General features: G+C 35.4%; 1 protein-coding gene across 12 annotated transcripts in view; it reads right to left on the minus strand.

Moving 5' to 3' along the window:
- LOC129273509 (bromodomain-containing protein 8-like) overlaps positions 1 to 16,051 on the minus strand; it is a 28,672-nt gene that overhangs the window by 4,576 nt on the left and 8,045 nt on the right. Inside the window, exons 2-13 of one of the 12 annotated variants that reach the window (XM_064108082.1) lie at positions 14,575 to 14,767; positions 14,162 to 14,211; positions 13,366 to 13,569; positions 11,507 to 11,580; positions 9,862 to 10,013; positions 9,222 to 9,362; positions 8,581 to 8,689; positions 5,717 to 5,802; positions 5,086 to 5,217; positions 2,440 to 2,634; positions 1,684 to 1,865; positions 984 to 1,055 (exon numbers count right to left, since the gene is read on the minus strand). In XM_064108082.1, the coding sequence (XP_063964152.1) occupies positions 984 to 1,055; positions 1,684 to 1,865; positions 2,440 to 2,634; positions 5,086 to 5,217; positions 5,717 to 5,802; positions 8,581 to 8,689; positions 9,222 to 9,362; positions 9,862 to 10,013; positions 11,507 to 11,580; positions 13,366 to 13,569; positions 14,162 to 14,211; positions 14,575 to 14,730 (1,553 nt within the window). In that variant the 5' untranslated portion in view covers positions 14,731 to 14,767. Of the gene's footprint in view, positions 1 to 983; positions 1,056 to 1,683; positions 1,866 to 2,439; positions 2,635 to 5,085; positions 5,218 to 5,716; positions 5,848 to 8,580; positions 8,690 to 9,221; positions 9,363 to 9,861; positions 10,038 to 11,506; positions 11,581 to 13,365; positions 13,570 to 14,161; positions 14,212 to 14,574; positions 14,768 to 16,051 lie in introns of all 12 variants that reach the window. The other 11 variants (XM_054910555.2, XM_064108080.1, XM_064108078.1 and 8 more) reach the window with 11 other exon arrangements.

Raw genomic sequence — 16,051 nt, forward strand, 5'->3', positions numbered from 1 at the left:
CCTTGCATTCTTTCAAAAAATATTTTAATACATATCAAGAACTCTAACAAAATCCCTAATGTGTTACATTTCAAGTATTTGCCTCTCAGTAAGACAACCCATTTAGATCATCCATTATAAACAAGTGCACTCATAGTGTAGCTGGTTTCATGGAACACCATGTATCTTTCTTGGGCAAATGTTACCATCCAAGAGTTTCGGTGATCCTTTTCAGGACCAACATTCGCCCAAGAAAGATTCGTGGTGTTCTTTTTTGTGTATTTATATGTTTTATTGGGTCAACACAGACCAAGTATAAACAAAAATAACAAATCAAACATAATTAAACTATTTTACAAGTAATCATAACATCAAGAGAAAAAAAAAAAAAATATAAATAATAATGAAAAAAGAAAAAAAAATGGAAAGTTTTATGCAATGACACAGACGTGATATTTAACACAACTTTGATGGCAAGTATTCAAGATACATGGTGTTCTGCGAAACCTGCTACACTATTCTTCTTCGCCATAGAAACCTTCGGAAGTTAGGTGCACTCATGCATGGGTGAACTTGTAAGAAGACAATAGAATTGAACCCAGCCAGCTGGATCATGATGCATGAACAGATGAAAGGGTTATGTGATGAAGGGAAAGACATCATGCTCAATCAATAGTTTCCCAATAAAGAAATTTGCTATCCCTAATCTCACTACTGACATTAACTCATTGAATACTATTACTACTGAATACTAATCAAAAGAGTGTTTCCCAAGAAAGGCAATTACAATCCCTAATCTCACTACTGATATTAACCCATTGAATGCTGAGTTTAGCAATTCCATTTTATTTTGTACAAGAAGTATTCATTCCACTAGGCAATTGGTTATTGTGTGCATGCTGATACAAATTTAATACTCTATATTCTCTAGCTTTTCATCTAACTGAACAGAATATTAAATAGATTTTAAAACTAAACAAAATGTTTGTAATAGATTAACTTACTTGTGGCTTGCAGCAGCTCTCCATACTAACATAATGGCCTTCCTCCACAGTCTATAAGCATGGTCTTCTTCACTGCAATGTGAAATGAATGATTATAATTGTGTATATGTAATACGCACATTGATGTACATTTTATTGCATGCAACACTTTTTCATAATGACCATGCACTCTCATTTAGCTCAAACTGCATTTGGGATACGTTCATTTACTGGCAGTACTGCACATAATCCTGTAAAGTGCAAGATAAAACCATGGATCATTTATACAATATCCTTCTACTACAATATTCCCTTTTATCCAAAACAAATTTGTATTTTGAAAGTCTCTTAATCTGTTTTATATTTATAGACAAGTTCAACAACAAATTGTTGCCATTTCCTTGAAAGTTTACTGTATGAGCCAGGATTAAAAAAATAAATTTACATGCATTTTCATAATTGTTTTGCTCATTCAGAATATTGACTTGTTTATTTTCATGATGCCGGTGTTGTTGTATGTGCAGCAATGACAAAATGCAGAAATTGGTAAGTTTGGCAATGTTGGACATGAATAACCTAACCTTTTTTTGTCTTTGATTAATCAAGTAGGATGTTGAATTAAGAACCAATCAGACTAAACACATGGTGGAAGACTCCAACTGACGCTGACCACTTAAGTAAAAACAATGGTGTCACTTCACTCACAAACAATAGCACATACCTATGTGGCACAGAAGACGGACTGTTTGGTAATGAATCACTATAGAGGGAGGTCTGCAAATTGGCAACGGATGCATCGTCACTCTCTGATGGTCTATCGTGATCTTCAGAATCAGCAGCATCGCTCCTAGTCTCGTCTTTGAGATCATCAAAACTCATCACTGTGTCTTCGTCGTCATCGTCCTACAGGAAACAAAACCATAAAAAACATGTGTGATCTTGTGGTATACAGTTTAGTGACCACACAACAGCATGATTTATGAAAATGCTTTTCGTTTGAATATAAATGGATTTCATCCTATTTTTAGTGTTTTGTTTGCATGAAAGAGTATTTAACCCAATCCAGCAATTTTCCAAGCACCGAATCTAGTATTCAATAAAAGGTGGTAGAACAATGAGACTTAAAAGTGAACCCACCAAAAATGTCAATTTCAGAATCGGAGGAGGGCAAAGAATTTTTTTGATATGCAAAAAAAAAGGTCTCCACGTCAAATAAAAAGGACCAATATCCATCCTCATGTCCAGAGAAAGCACAAGAGGCGCACTAAATTGTACATAGTACTAATTTTGTGAAATTTGACTAGCAGTTTTAGCCACTTGAATCAAAATTGATAAAGGTTTGTACATTCCAAATATGAGGCTACTTCACAGTGTATTTGTGAAACAGTCACATAAATAATGAAGAACAAATTAAAATGCGATGCCAGGCAATTTATTCACTGATACATGTATTTTTGGCAGAATTCTGTGAACAAACCTGTTTAGTCTTCGTCCTAGTACTCTTCCTGGATGCGTTGCTAGGACGACCCCTCCCTCTCTTCTTCTCTATCTTTCCCTGAGTTCCTGGCGACACAGGCTCCATGTCAAGAGGTTCATGGTGAGATCGAAGGAGCTTGCCTCCTCCAGACTCAGCTTTACGAACTTCAGGATCTGGTTTGCTCTCCTCCAAGATCTGTAAGAATGATAGGGAGATTGTGTTAAAAAAAACCTCGCGATTCCATATTGGATTAGGAGGAGCAAGATAAATGATACGGGATAATTTGGGCATCATTTCATAGAGACTTGCAATCCTGGTAACTTTACCATACTTATGACTACCATGGTAACCTTGACTTTGATTGGCTTTTGAAACTCTGTTACCATGGTAGTTACAATAATGAAAATAATACTAAAGTTGTAAATCTTTATGAAATAGGGCCATATTTCAAGACCAGAGTGTTGCTTATAAAGACAACTAAAGGAAGTGAGAGATATGAAACAGCATGTCGACCACATTCTAGATAAGACCATCACCCCCTTTCAGACATTATCACCAATAACAATGGAGAGCGCCATTGGTTGAAGGTTTATGGGGGTATTAGGATAAAATGGACATATTTTCTAGTTGCTTTGTTTTATTTCTGCAACTTCTAAGCCTGATCTAGAAGTGGATCCTTTTTAATATGATGAAACAAACACAGAACAAAATGGAAATCTCAACAATGTGAAATAATATGGGAGAAATCTAATAATAAAGCTGAAATATAGTGGATAGCTGGAAATATCAATACTGAATTAGTACAAAAGTGAATAACAATATAAAAAAATCAGAGAAATTCACTGGTTTTAACTTCAGGAGTGAATCAATGAAAATGAAATTTAAAATGATATGTATATTACATTTAAAATAACAATTCATCAAAATAGAATAAAAATGAGGAAAGATTTATTGAAATGAAAAAGATCTGTGCTGATCCCCTGAAGGCATTTATTGATATATACCTTCTCTTCATAGTGAATGTCGGTATCAATTAGCCAAATTTAACATATTTTTCAAATTAATATCAGTTTGCATGAATATCACAACTGAAATTTTACTGGTCAATATATTTATAAGCAGATTGTGAAATAAAACACTAAACATGTAAGGGTTATAACATAATAAATGTAATGGTAATCTATATATATTACTAAGGTGTAATGTAAGGGCATAAGTAACTTAAGTTTTGAAATAGATACACATGCTGAATATATATGGTGAATACAGGTTTTCAAACAATGGGGAAGAAAATACTCAAGAATTTTAAAATATGAAATTAAAAACTTATAACAATCCGATGAAAAAATAATCCCTTATATGTTGTACCTTCCTCAACAATTGCGAGTCTAACGTACATGTAGTTGTACACAATTTCGGGGAGTTTGTTTTTGGGGAGGGGAGGGGGTGTCAACTTTTGATGAGATTTAAAAAAAAAATCACCATGTCACCACAAAAACTGCCCATCCAAAAAAATACCGTGTATAAATTGTTCTTTGCTCTGCAAATTGCCATTTATGGCCAAGAGCATGCATCGTTTTCTAGATTCTTTTGAGGGAGTGCAGAGGATGTCTCCTTTAGTTTGCAGACAGAGACCCTGATTGAAACTTTGATCAACAAGTGGGTCTTTACAAAAGACTAGCACATTCAAACCTTGCTGTTTAAATTTCAGGACCTTCAGTACACAAGACATTGTAGTCTGTGTATTCAGACTACTAAATTTAAGCAGACTCTGCCTCCCATGATGGAAAACTTTGATTAAAAATGTAAATTATCACTCCTACTTGATCATCAACAAACTTAGATTTTTTTTTCTAATAAAATATATGCACATGAGGACATTAGTTGAAGATTCGTCATCACTTTCACTATCAGCGTGTCGAATATAATTTGCTCTCGGTATAAAGAATGTTTCCCCAAAACCTAACCTGAGTTATATTGGACATTGGGCTCAAAGAGCTGGGCAATTGCATGCCTAAATTGGAGGACATCTTTCAGGAAGCTGTCTTACAACAGAGTCTTAAGGTATATTGCTTTTGCAAACCAAGGGCAAGCATTTATGTCTTTGAATGTTTGTTCATCACATCAGTTACATACCTTACAACTTTTTCTATTCTTAAATTAAACCTTGAAATATCCTTTTGATCGGGCTTATGCAACAACCATGTACAAATATATTCATAACTCATATCTTACAATCTACATGTAAATAATAACAAAGAGAAATGGACAGAACAAACCTGTACAATCTCCCAGGTTTTTTTGTGACTTTTGGCAGCAAAATGCTGTATAATATAATCTGGGAACTACTTTGCACCACTGTGGACAAATCTATTTTGTTTGCATTTTGGGAATTTTTCAGTTGCTTTCACTAAATTCACCATGTGCCACTACTCAGTGGACGCAACAGCGTCACAATGAGGCCAAATCCATAGTAACCGAGAAGTACATGTACAATTATTAGTTGGTAACACTACGAATGAAATGTATAACCAGGAAAAATGGAGTATATAATGTGGTATTAGAAGTTAATAACAATGAACATTGGGATGTTTTGATTAGGCATGTGAATGATAATTTTGAAAATCTCGATTTTTGACCCCTAACCTCGGTAGTAGTCTTATCTCCAGCCGCTTTCACTGAAGGCTCCTCTGTCGGCTTTTCTTGTGCAACTTCGACAATATCTTTTTGGACGTCTTTTTCAACATCTTCTTTCTTTTCATTTTCCTTTTCCTTTTTCTTTTCAAAAAAAGTGAAGGATATGACCAAGTAAAGAAATGTCAAGAGGGATAATTATTTTCAACAACATATCACAAAACATGCTTACTCTTCTGGCATGAGCGTATTAAATTTTGAATGCATTTGCATTTACTTTTCATGCCTAAAATGAGTCATAAACTGAATCAGTCAATAATTTGAGTGGATTCTGCTAAATATACACTATAACATAATCTCTCTACAATGGGGATGAGTGTCAAGTCTTAGCAATTGCAATCCATACAGAGCATACACAATGTTGGGCAACATCATGCCATTAGGAATGAATATTGCAATGTATTTATTGTAACTAAATTCCTTTCTTTATATTCAATAACAATTCCAATGAATGAATAGGTTTCAATCAATCATTTGTAAGTATACGCTCATAGCACAGTAAGCACAGACACAAACACAAAACTTGTTCTTCATAGTAATATAATACTTGAAATGCTTTCATAAAATATCTAAATATACACACCTCTGGCAGAATCTCCTCCCCTTCATCTGCAATGGACTCGTCTGCTGCAGCATCTGCTCCTTCTTTGTCTGGGGTTGTTCCACTTTCTGACATGGGGGATGGGAGAAGAAGCTTAGAAAGGGTAGGGGTGTCTGTGGGATGGGGGTAGTGGGCCAATGAATAATGGGATTAGTGTGTTGATTAATGATAAAGCAGCGGTGCTGAGTACAAAGCGAGCGACATATCTCACAGATTTATCTCATTTTCGTTTCCATCAAGTGCTCAAAACTCAAAAGATGTGGATTAAAACCAATCAACACGTGAATATTATCCAGCAGGGTTTCAAATGCAATCAATGTTTATTAAGCATGACCCATTAGTAGTCCTGATATGGAAGAAAAGCTAAGAAGCCATGAGTGGACAATTCCACTATTAAACTTAGCCTTATTGTAAATCTGACCATTTCTCCATCCTTTTCTTCCCTTCACGAACAAGTACCAAAGCCAAGATCATTTGAGAAAAAATTAACTTTTCATAAGATCAAGAGTATTGAGAGTGATCATTTCAGGACGATCCCTCATAAAGTGGTTGGATGTGAATATTTCATGGAGTTGCTCCAATACCGCCATTCACCAGTAAGAAACAAGATTTGCAGTTCATATTTCTTGGCTTTGATCTAAAATGAAATATATTTGGCAGCATAATCCATAAATCTTGTGAATTCAGCACTTATGCGAAGGATATTTGTCTATGCTGTGATGGTAGACACAAAGGAAAAATCACACATACATGTATATACACACACAAATATACATTCATACAAACAGAGGGATTAAATAACTACTTGATGACATACACTACAGAAGAAAGAGGAAAGAGTTACTTGTGCTGATTGAAAAATATATAATCCACACTATACCATAGTTTTCAAAAACCAAACCAAAGAAACCCAAAACAATCTTAGCTTTTATTATATTATACTTATTTTAAGGAAAGTTGTCATTAATATCATTCATATTTTGTTAGGTCTTAACTTGCAGTACTATTTTCCTGCATGATTTCAATTTATCACTGCAAATTGCACTGGTATTCATAAGAAAAATGTCTAATTATCTTGAAATTGAAGTCCTGTAATGAGGGAGAAATGATGATGAAGAATTAATATCCAATTCACCACCTTTACCCCATACAAAACCTTGCATAAATGTATCTTTTGCTTATTGTTCTATTTGCTATTGATTATCATAAATTTTGAGTGTCTTTATTTGTATCATTTATTGTTTTCATTTCAAGCATACTTGTACAGGAACATAAAATACCTGATTCACTGCTACATATCTCTTATTGCGTTTTACATGACATTTTTTATTTATTTTAACTTTCAATTTCAGCAAGGGAAGGCACACAGAAAAAATATGTGAGCTAGGGCATCAAAAGTATGTCACACGTAGCCATTTTCACTTTATTTAAATACTACATGAATTCATGTGAGTAAGAAAGGCAAATGAAATCAAGAAAGAATGGTTTCATAAAATGAATGTTATAGACTATTGCATGTTCTAAGCAATGATTCCTGACAATATATGAACTTCAAATACTAAAATTATCCCTCATGCAGGTCTAACTTAGCCTGGCTCTCAGCATACAAAATAATTTACTATTCATTGTTCATATAATCCAGTACAGTGCTGTGATGATGATGATGATGCACAGCATTTGTATAGCGCCATATATCTGTCAAAGACATTCAAAGGCGCAGTGGAAGAGCCAGCCAATCTGGGTCGCCAAGGGCGCGCACACAGAACTGTGACCCGCAGGTCTCTCCTCCCGATAACTGGTTGGGGAATGCAGGTGGACCACTACACCGGGGTTTCCCCCTACTCCGTGCCCGACTATGAACTATTTATATACTTTTGGATGGTATATTTACACATTTTTGAAGAAAAAAAAAATGGGGATAGTATGTGCATGTAAATATACAAAATATTGAAATAGAAATGGATGCAAAATGAAATCTAAGCTGGGGATATTGAATATAAAAGTGCATCATAGTTGGCAGTTAGCATATAAATTTATGCTTTGTATGTTAGATAGGGCTATGTTCATACCGTATGCCTGAAAAGTCTTTACAGAATATCAGAATTGGTAAAAAATCTCACATGAAATGTATACAAAGCAAACTGACTACCTCAAAATATATTTTGTATAGCAACATGATTCATGGAAATGATTTATACATTGATGAAATGAATTAGAAATTTATGTATGTATTCAGTTTCTTTGAGGTGCAAGAAAGACACAGCATGTACATGTTTAATGAAATCGCACAAGGGGAATATAAGTTACCATTGACCAGGAAAGCAATTTCACACAGGTGCATCATACTCTTCTCTGTAGATATTTTACATTTTTTTACACATTGATTCTTTGATAAATCAATTTACATTGAATAACGCATATATAAGATAAAGTTTGTGTAAAGTAATACAATTAATAATTTCTGATTTACAGTGAAAACAGTCAAGAGTTTAGATTTTCAAGTATGGTTTTCATACAAAGAACGGATCACTTTGAGAATTTAAGATTTATTTACTTTCTCTGGTTTAAATGATAACATTTGGAATTGAAAATAAAGAATTAGAAATACAAATACAATCACATATTAAAATGTTAAATAAGAATGTATCAATCTCTCGTTAAAGCAGTTATAAATATATCTAAAAAAATAAATATATTAATAAATCATCTTGCACCACTTTACAAAACAGGACATAACTACATTAAAATTGAAATTTCAAATATGACATTGCTCAAATTGCAAGGGGTGTGGTCATAATTAAAATTATTTTTCTAGAAGTTAAAGCAGAATGATAGAAAAGACAAACCTTTGACTTTGGTTGTTGTGAGCTGTTTTTGTTTCTCTGGTTCCTTAGGGGGTGTGGTCTTACTGCTATCTGAGAAAATATGGGTGAATTCATCTATTGTAACAGCCTCCTGGAAGAAAAAAAGGTGAAGGTATGCTTTTGGTAAGATGATTAATCATCATGAACATCATCATTACCATCTCCACCACCACCACCACCACAAACAACATCATGCATCATCATCATCATTATCACCGCCATCATCATCATCATCATCTTCTTCTTCATCACAATCACCATCACATCCACTGCCATCTTCATCACTATCTTCATCACCATCACCATCATCATCATCATCATCATCATCATCATCATCATCATCATCATCATCATCATCATCATCATCATCATCATCATCATCATCATCATCAACATCATCATCATCATCATCATCATCATCATCATCATCAACATCATCATCATCATCATCATCATCATCATCATCATCATCATCATCATCATCACCATCATCATCATCATCACCATCATCATCATCATCAAAAATCACTAACATCACCACAACCATCATCATTATCACTGCCACCAACAACTATCAATGTCACTAACATAACATTATCTGTATACAATGGAATTTTATTTACCGATGCTTGGCTGCCATCTTTCTTAGCCTTCTTCTCTTCTTCCTCTTGAGTGGTGAGTAGTGATGAGAGTAATGCAGGCTGAGACTGGTCATCATCGGGTATTCCTTGCTTCACATCTACACTAGGGGCAGCTTCTGAACTCTGTTGCACCACAAACAAGAGGTAAAAGATTTCTTTAAATAAAATGTATGGAATGCAGTGTGCTATATAGAATTAAAAAAAATTGCAAAATGCCATAACTAAACTATTGGAGGATTCTTTGTATAAGAGAAATAGATTTTATACAAAATTCACAATGCATTTACTTTTCTGTTTCATAATAGCCCCTCCCCCCCCCGAAAAAAATTTGTACAAATCTTAACATGGAAAATCCCAAGCTTTCACTTCATTCATAACTCCTATATGATAAAAGCTGAAAACATTAGTTTCAAAAACTGAAACTTTCTGTGCTGCATATACATGTATTACCAAAGACAAAAGATATTTTTCTGGAAATGGTACAAATTTAAGAATGTACATATAGAGAAATCACTATGTACATATAGAGAAATTACTAACGGATCACATGTTTCACTTATTAAATATGTACTAATACTCATTATCTACATGTCAGTAAAGTCCTTAAGTCACCCCCACATACTTCCACTGAGATGATTGGCCCTGATTCCACGGTAGGCTCCTCCTCCTCTGTAGGAGTGGTTGTGGTCTGAGGCTTCGAAGGCGTGGCCTTTGGAGGTCGTATGGGAGGACGTTTCTTGTTTGGGGACTGTAAACTGGCTTTCAATTTGGCTGCTTCAAAACGAAAAGGAACATTGTCTGTTAAAGATAAATGCCAGTTGTGGTAACGATTTCAAAATGAGTTCGTACAGAATCCAATGAACTGACCACCAAAGTGTCTGTTTGTATAAATAAAAATATGTGCCAAAGGATTCTGGATGAAATTGTGTAATTGCTGAGAAATTAGCAAATAAGAACGGGATTCGGGTCAAGAGTCGGGCCGACATTCAAAGCAATAATAATACACTGTCCCACGTGCGCTTATCTGTGTTGGTGATCTTCAGTGTGAACATTTTTCAGCGTAGATTTCAAGATTTCTCAAAGTTCAGTTTATGTAACTGTACCAGATCTAGATCCACGATGATATAGTTATACTTAACCTTAGTTTTACTGGCTTTCTCGTGAAATCAGTGTTTACTGCAACTACTTTCATTTATCTTTAATCATCACCATATTTTTAAAGTCAATATAAACAATAAGAAAACCAAGTTGTCAATGAGACCTTGCAAATTTCCTCCTGTTTTCACAAAGTGTAACAGAATGTCAAAATACAAAATTTTGTTGCGTTAATTTGATTTCACAAACTTTTTTTTTACTATAGCTTGACCAATGCTCCTCTGCGATCGAAGTAAGTCCAGCTGTTAGAACCATCATTTAGGCCGACTAAATGGTATATTTCATGAAGCTTTTTGTATGACGTTATGAACAACTGGTATACGTATATCTTCTTATAATCATGTAATATATCAGATTCTCAATTATTCAGATAAACTGAAATACAATCTTACAGATTAAAATTCTTGTTAAATTTCAGAAAATTCTTGTTGTTAACTAGCATAAAGATTACCGTACTTGTTAAAATATTATCAGCTTTATATATATATATATAAAATTCAGTTCCATATTGTACCATTTGTGCCCATTCCGTGTACCAGTTGCTTGCAAATCCATCAGAAATTAAACAAACAGCTACATGTATCTGAAACACCACTATAATCTTTGCATACATGCATATTTATACATGACATTACCAAAAGCAACATTGTGGAGAGGTCAAATTGATGATTAAAGTGTGAATGTATTTTCTCATAATCTTGGTCAAATTGCAGCAAAAAGAAAAGTCAAGGGGCTCATTAAAGAAAGACCTGCAATTGATGCAACTCCCAATTTAAAAAAAAAAATTGATTTTCAACCAATAAGAAGCACACATTCGAGACTTGCGCATGATCTTGTGAGTTGCATTTTAAATTTAAACACACCTCTGTCTGCAATGGCCACCGGGTGCCTGTTGCATAAAACTTTTGCCATACAAAAACTCTGGTAAACAAAATTATGCCATTGACACTTAACACATTAAAAAACTATGGCCAAAACTGCCAGAGTTTTTACTTCATGCAACAGGCCCCTGATATGTGGAAAAAAGACTGCAGCAACATATGTGACTTCTTCATATATCTGATAAGAAACAACTCGCATGCAATAGATATCATTACACCTATACATCTTACCTGCTACTGCTGCAGCCTTAGCCTCTGCTGCTAACCTCTTGTTCTCCAACGCTTCTTCTTCTAGACGCTTCTTTCTACAATCAATCACGAAACAACATAATAATTATTATATACTCAGGATAGATAATTGCTTTTAACACAAAATTAACATCAAAACTTCAATTAGAAACCTGTACAGAAGGACCACCAAGATGTAAACTATATTCCCTTGAATAGTTTTCCCCATTGAAACATCTTCATAGGAACCTGTCAATAAAGATCACCTATTCATAACAAGTGGAATGCCTCTGGCCGTCTCACCTGCATCACGCGATTCAATATAGCAGCAGTGCTGATTTTGAAAACTACTATAACTCGCACAAGATGTTCAGTGATACTTGGTTACTCTTATTTCCACGTTTTATGAACTAGACCAATACACTTATAGAGATATGATGGCAATTCAACAAATACCCCCAACGTGGCCAAAGTTCTTTGACCTTACATGACCTTTGACCTTGATCATGTGACCTGAAACTCGCACAGGATGTTCAGTGATACTTGATTACTATTATGTCCAAGTTTTATGAACTAGACCAACACACTTTCAAATTTATGGCTGTAATTCAACAAATACCCCAATTTGGCCAAAGTTCATTGACCCTAAATGACCTTTGACCTTGATCATGTGACCTGAAACTTACACAGGATGTTCAGTAATACTTGATTACTATTATGTCCAAGTTTCATGAATCAGATCCATAAACTTTCAAAGTTATGATGGTAATTCAACAGATACCCCCAATTCGGCCAAAGTTCATTGACCCTAAATGACCTTTGACCTTGGTCATGTGATGTGAAACTCATGCAGGATGTTCAGTGATACTTGATTAACCTTATGTATAAGTTTCATGAACTAGGTCCATATATTTTCTAAGTTATGATGACATTTCAAAAACTTAACCTTAGGTTAAGATTTTGATGTTGATTCCCCCAACATGGTCTAAGTTCATTGACCCTAAATGACCTTTGACCTTGGTCATGTGACATGAAACTCAGGCAGGATGTTCAGTAATACTTGATTAACCTTATGGCCAAGTTTCATGAACTAGGTCCATATACTTTCTAAGTTATGCTGTCATTTCAAAAACTTAACCTCAGGTTAAGATTTGGTGTTGACGCCGCCGCCGCCGTCGCCGCCGCCGCCGCCGCCGCCGTCGGAAAAGCGGCGCCTATAGTCTCACTCTGCTATGCAGGTGAGACAAAAACCATTCTATTTGTCTCCCTTTGGTAGTCTTTATAAACTGGGTGATATTTCATCAATATTTTTTTCTGACAAGTTGTCAGATCAGACAACTTTCCTTGATTTTGATTGACTGAGAAGCACCGTTACTGTGGTAGCTGTCGGACAAAACAGGACTTGTCGGATAAAAAATGTCTGACAAGTCCTTTAAGGAAATGCTCTCCACATTTCATTGAGCATGTATATTATTTGCCTACCACAGGTCACCACATATCCCACTGACTATACATAAAAGAGTAGCTGAGGATTTGGCATGCCATATCTAACCAAGCCTGATGAGAAACAAGGTTCTATCGCTCTTAAAAACAAGGTTCTATCATTCCTAAGTACAATTTGCCTTATAAGAGACAAGGTTTGATCGGCCCTCAATGAATAGTACATATTGTGCCACGTGCAACTTATACAATGGCATATCTTGACGGCCCTGACCAGGAATGGAGCTAAGGACAGGCGTTCAAACCCAAAAGGATGCATGAAAAATGTTTCTCCAAAGACTCCAGAATCTGATAATGGGCAAGCGAAAATCCTCTTGTCCAGCCTCAATTCCATTCCTGGTTCTGACCACATCACTACTTACTCCTGTATTTCCGCCCATATCTTTGGTAGCTGGTCATCCAACTGACCGCTCTGTATGTTGTGAATCTCTTCTTGAAGCTGCTTGAACTTCCTACGATCGTCCGAGATCTGATGCCTTAGTTCTTCGATCCTTTCCTGGGTCATACGGCGGACCACAAGGTCAACAGGGGTCTCCACCTCTCCCTTATCACCACTCCTCTTCCTCCTGGTAGGTGGAGAAGAGAAAAGTAACCGAGTTGATCAGAAAATTATGATAGTTTGAAAGGGAACAGGGGAGGAGTTTTGGGATAATGTCAATATACGATATATGAAAGAGCAATTCTGATTGGTTCATGGTCGGTGTTCTGAGCACTATTTGCATGCATTAATGTTCTTGATTGGCCATTGTCATCCAAACCTTTGTGTTATTAGAGCCATGGTGACAAACACCCCCTCAACCCAACAATCAAAACAAATTACACAAGCCCTTGCCATGAATAGATAAAAAATTACAACTGAATTTTGAAATAAAGAAGGTTTATCATGCTTTAGTGTAATTCAATAAAGTATGTATAAAGTCTGACCACCTATTTTGAGGACCTTTCTGAAATGATATGTCTCCATTACCCAGTTCATATGAAAGGTAGTAATGCTATCAAAATATCATAGCATGAGCAATTTGTGAAGTGAAGTAAGAATGTGGACATGTGGAACTGTCCCTTAATGTTGGAAGACGATCCTTTCAAATCTTTGATAGCTTTTCAGGAGCTAGGGTTTATCATCTTACCATCAAGGTATTTTTATAATGTTACACTTACTTGGGTGTGTCCACTGCCTCTAACATTGCTGAATACTGTATAGCACAATTCTAGAAAATGGAAAATGATATGAAATATCAGAAATAAAGAAGGAAAACATTTTCTTCAATGACACTGCAAACTTGTTACATTCTTAATACATTTTGAGTGATGATAGCAACTTACATTATCTAGGAATAAATGCATTTGTGATATTTTTAGGTTGGCAGCAAATAAGGAGGAATACCATAGTGAAGACATCAACTTAACCAGCTCCAAGACTAGTTAGCAAAGCATCAACGGGCATGGCCTTCATCAAAGGCCTTGGATTAATTTATTAAAGCCCTACTATTACATACTATTACTACCACAACTACTGCCACCACCACCACTACTACTACAACTATACAATACTTCTATAGTGTCTTAAATACCTTTTGTGAGAACCAGTCCGATGGTCTGTTAGGTTCCATGAAGGGTTTGATAGCTCTGCTCACCGACACCCAGTTTTGATCTCCGCTGCGCATCACCGATGAAGCCAAACATAGCTTCTCTCGAATACTCCATTGCTCCATGGGTGTTGTAGCCATGATGGGTGATTATACAGGTAAAGGTTTATCGTTTATCCTGGAGACAAAAAGGAGAGGGGAAAAAAAATCAGAATTTGTTAAATGAGCAGTGAGGTCAAACTTACACAGGAATTTGGGGCATATTTGCTCCGTAAAATTCCCCCAAGAGCCCAGGAAAACTACCCCCCCCCGGCAATTCCCTACCAGGGTCCAATGCCAACTGTAATACAATGTATCATAGATGTAATTTAGGCTCTTGAGACCCCTGATCGGGGGGGGGGGGGGGGGGGTGGGGGGCTATTGGAATACATTTTTTAGAAGTCTGTGAAAAATATCAGGCTATTCCTACATGTACCTAAATGCGGATAATTCTCTATTTAAAACTCTTTTAATAGTCATAAGATGGTTTACAAATTAAATATTCAATCAATAGGACATAAATTTTGCTCTAGGCAGCCCTGCCACCAAAATATTAGCAGGTTCAACGTTTGAAATACATGCAAACAGATAAAGGCAATTAAAAAACTCAAGCTACAGTAGCCTTTCAAGAAGAGATGTCATGCACAAATATGTGCTATCAGAAATATAATTCAAACTGTCTTTCACAAAATGTTCATCAGAGCTGCCCAATCAATTTTACTAGTTGAACATCACAGCATTATAACACATTAGACAGAGGACCCATCAGTTCATCCAAAAAGTGGTGCAGAATTACAATATGAAAAAAAAATCCTTGCACTATCAATGATGGAACTGATAATAAAAGTCCAAGATTAGAGTCCAACATAAAAGAACACAATGTAAGAAATTAAAGTAAGTACTTACATGTATTTTTATTATTTGATTATCGCTTGATAACGTAAAAGAATGTGAAGGTATGTATACTGAATGTACAATAGAGGGCAGCCAGGATCATATCTTCTCCACAGTATTCATATTACAAGCAAGGTGCTTTCCATTTCATGTTTACTCCATTGATTAAACATATGATAATCAAACAAGGGGCAAAGTCTTGCAAACACCCATTGTGCTAAAGTCCATGCCATATTGAATATCACACCCAAGCAATTAAAAAAATTGAACACAATTCCTAATCTCTAATCATTCTTTCAAGGAAAAGAATTGAGCTTAACACACTGGGGGAAATGTCACTTTAATGTGATGGAAAGGGGAATACTAGCTATGGAACATGTCTTTATTGTTTTTTATAATTTCTTTATTCTGTAAGGTAAGTTATTATTCAGTCTTCAATTTTCATGTTACATACATATGGATATAAAAGCGTTAGAAATTTGTGCACACCATGCATAAAAAGAATGATTTAATCTGTTATAACAGGTTT

This window comes from Lytechinus pictus, chromosome 12, assembly GCF_037042905.1.
Source record: "Lytechinus pictus isolate F3 Inbred chromosome 12, Lp3.0, whole genome shotgun sequence".
In the NCBI taxonomy this organism is placed as follows: Eukaryota; Metazoa; Echinodermata; class Echinoidea; order Temnopleuroida; family Toxopneustidae; genus Lytechinus; species Lytechinus pictus.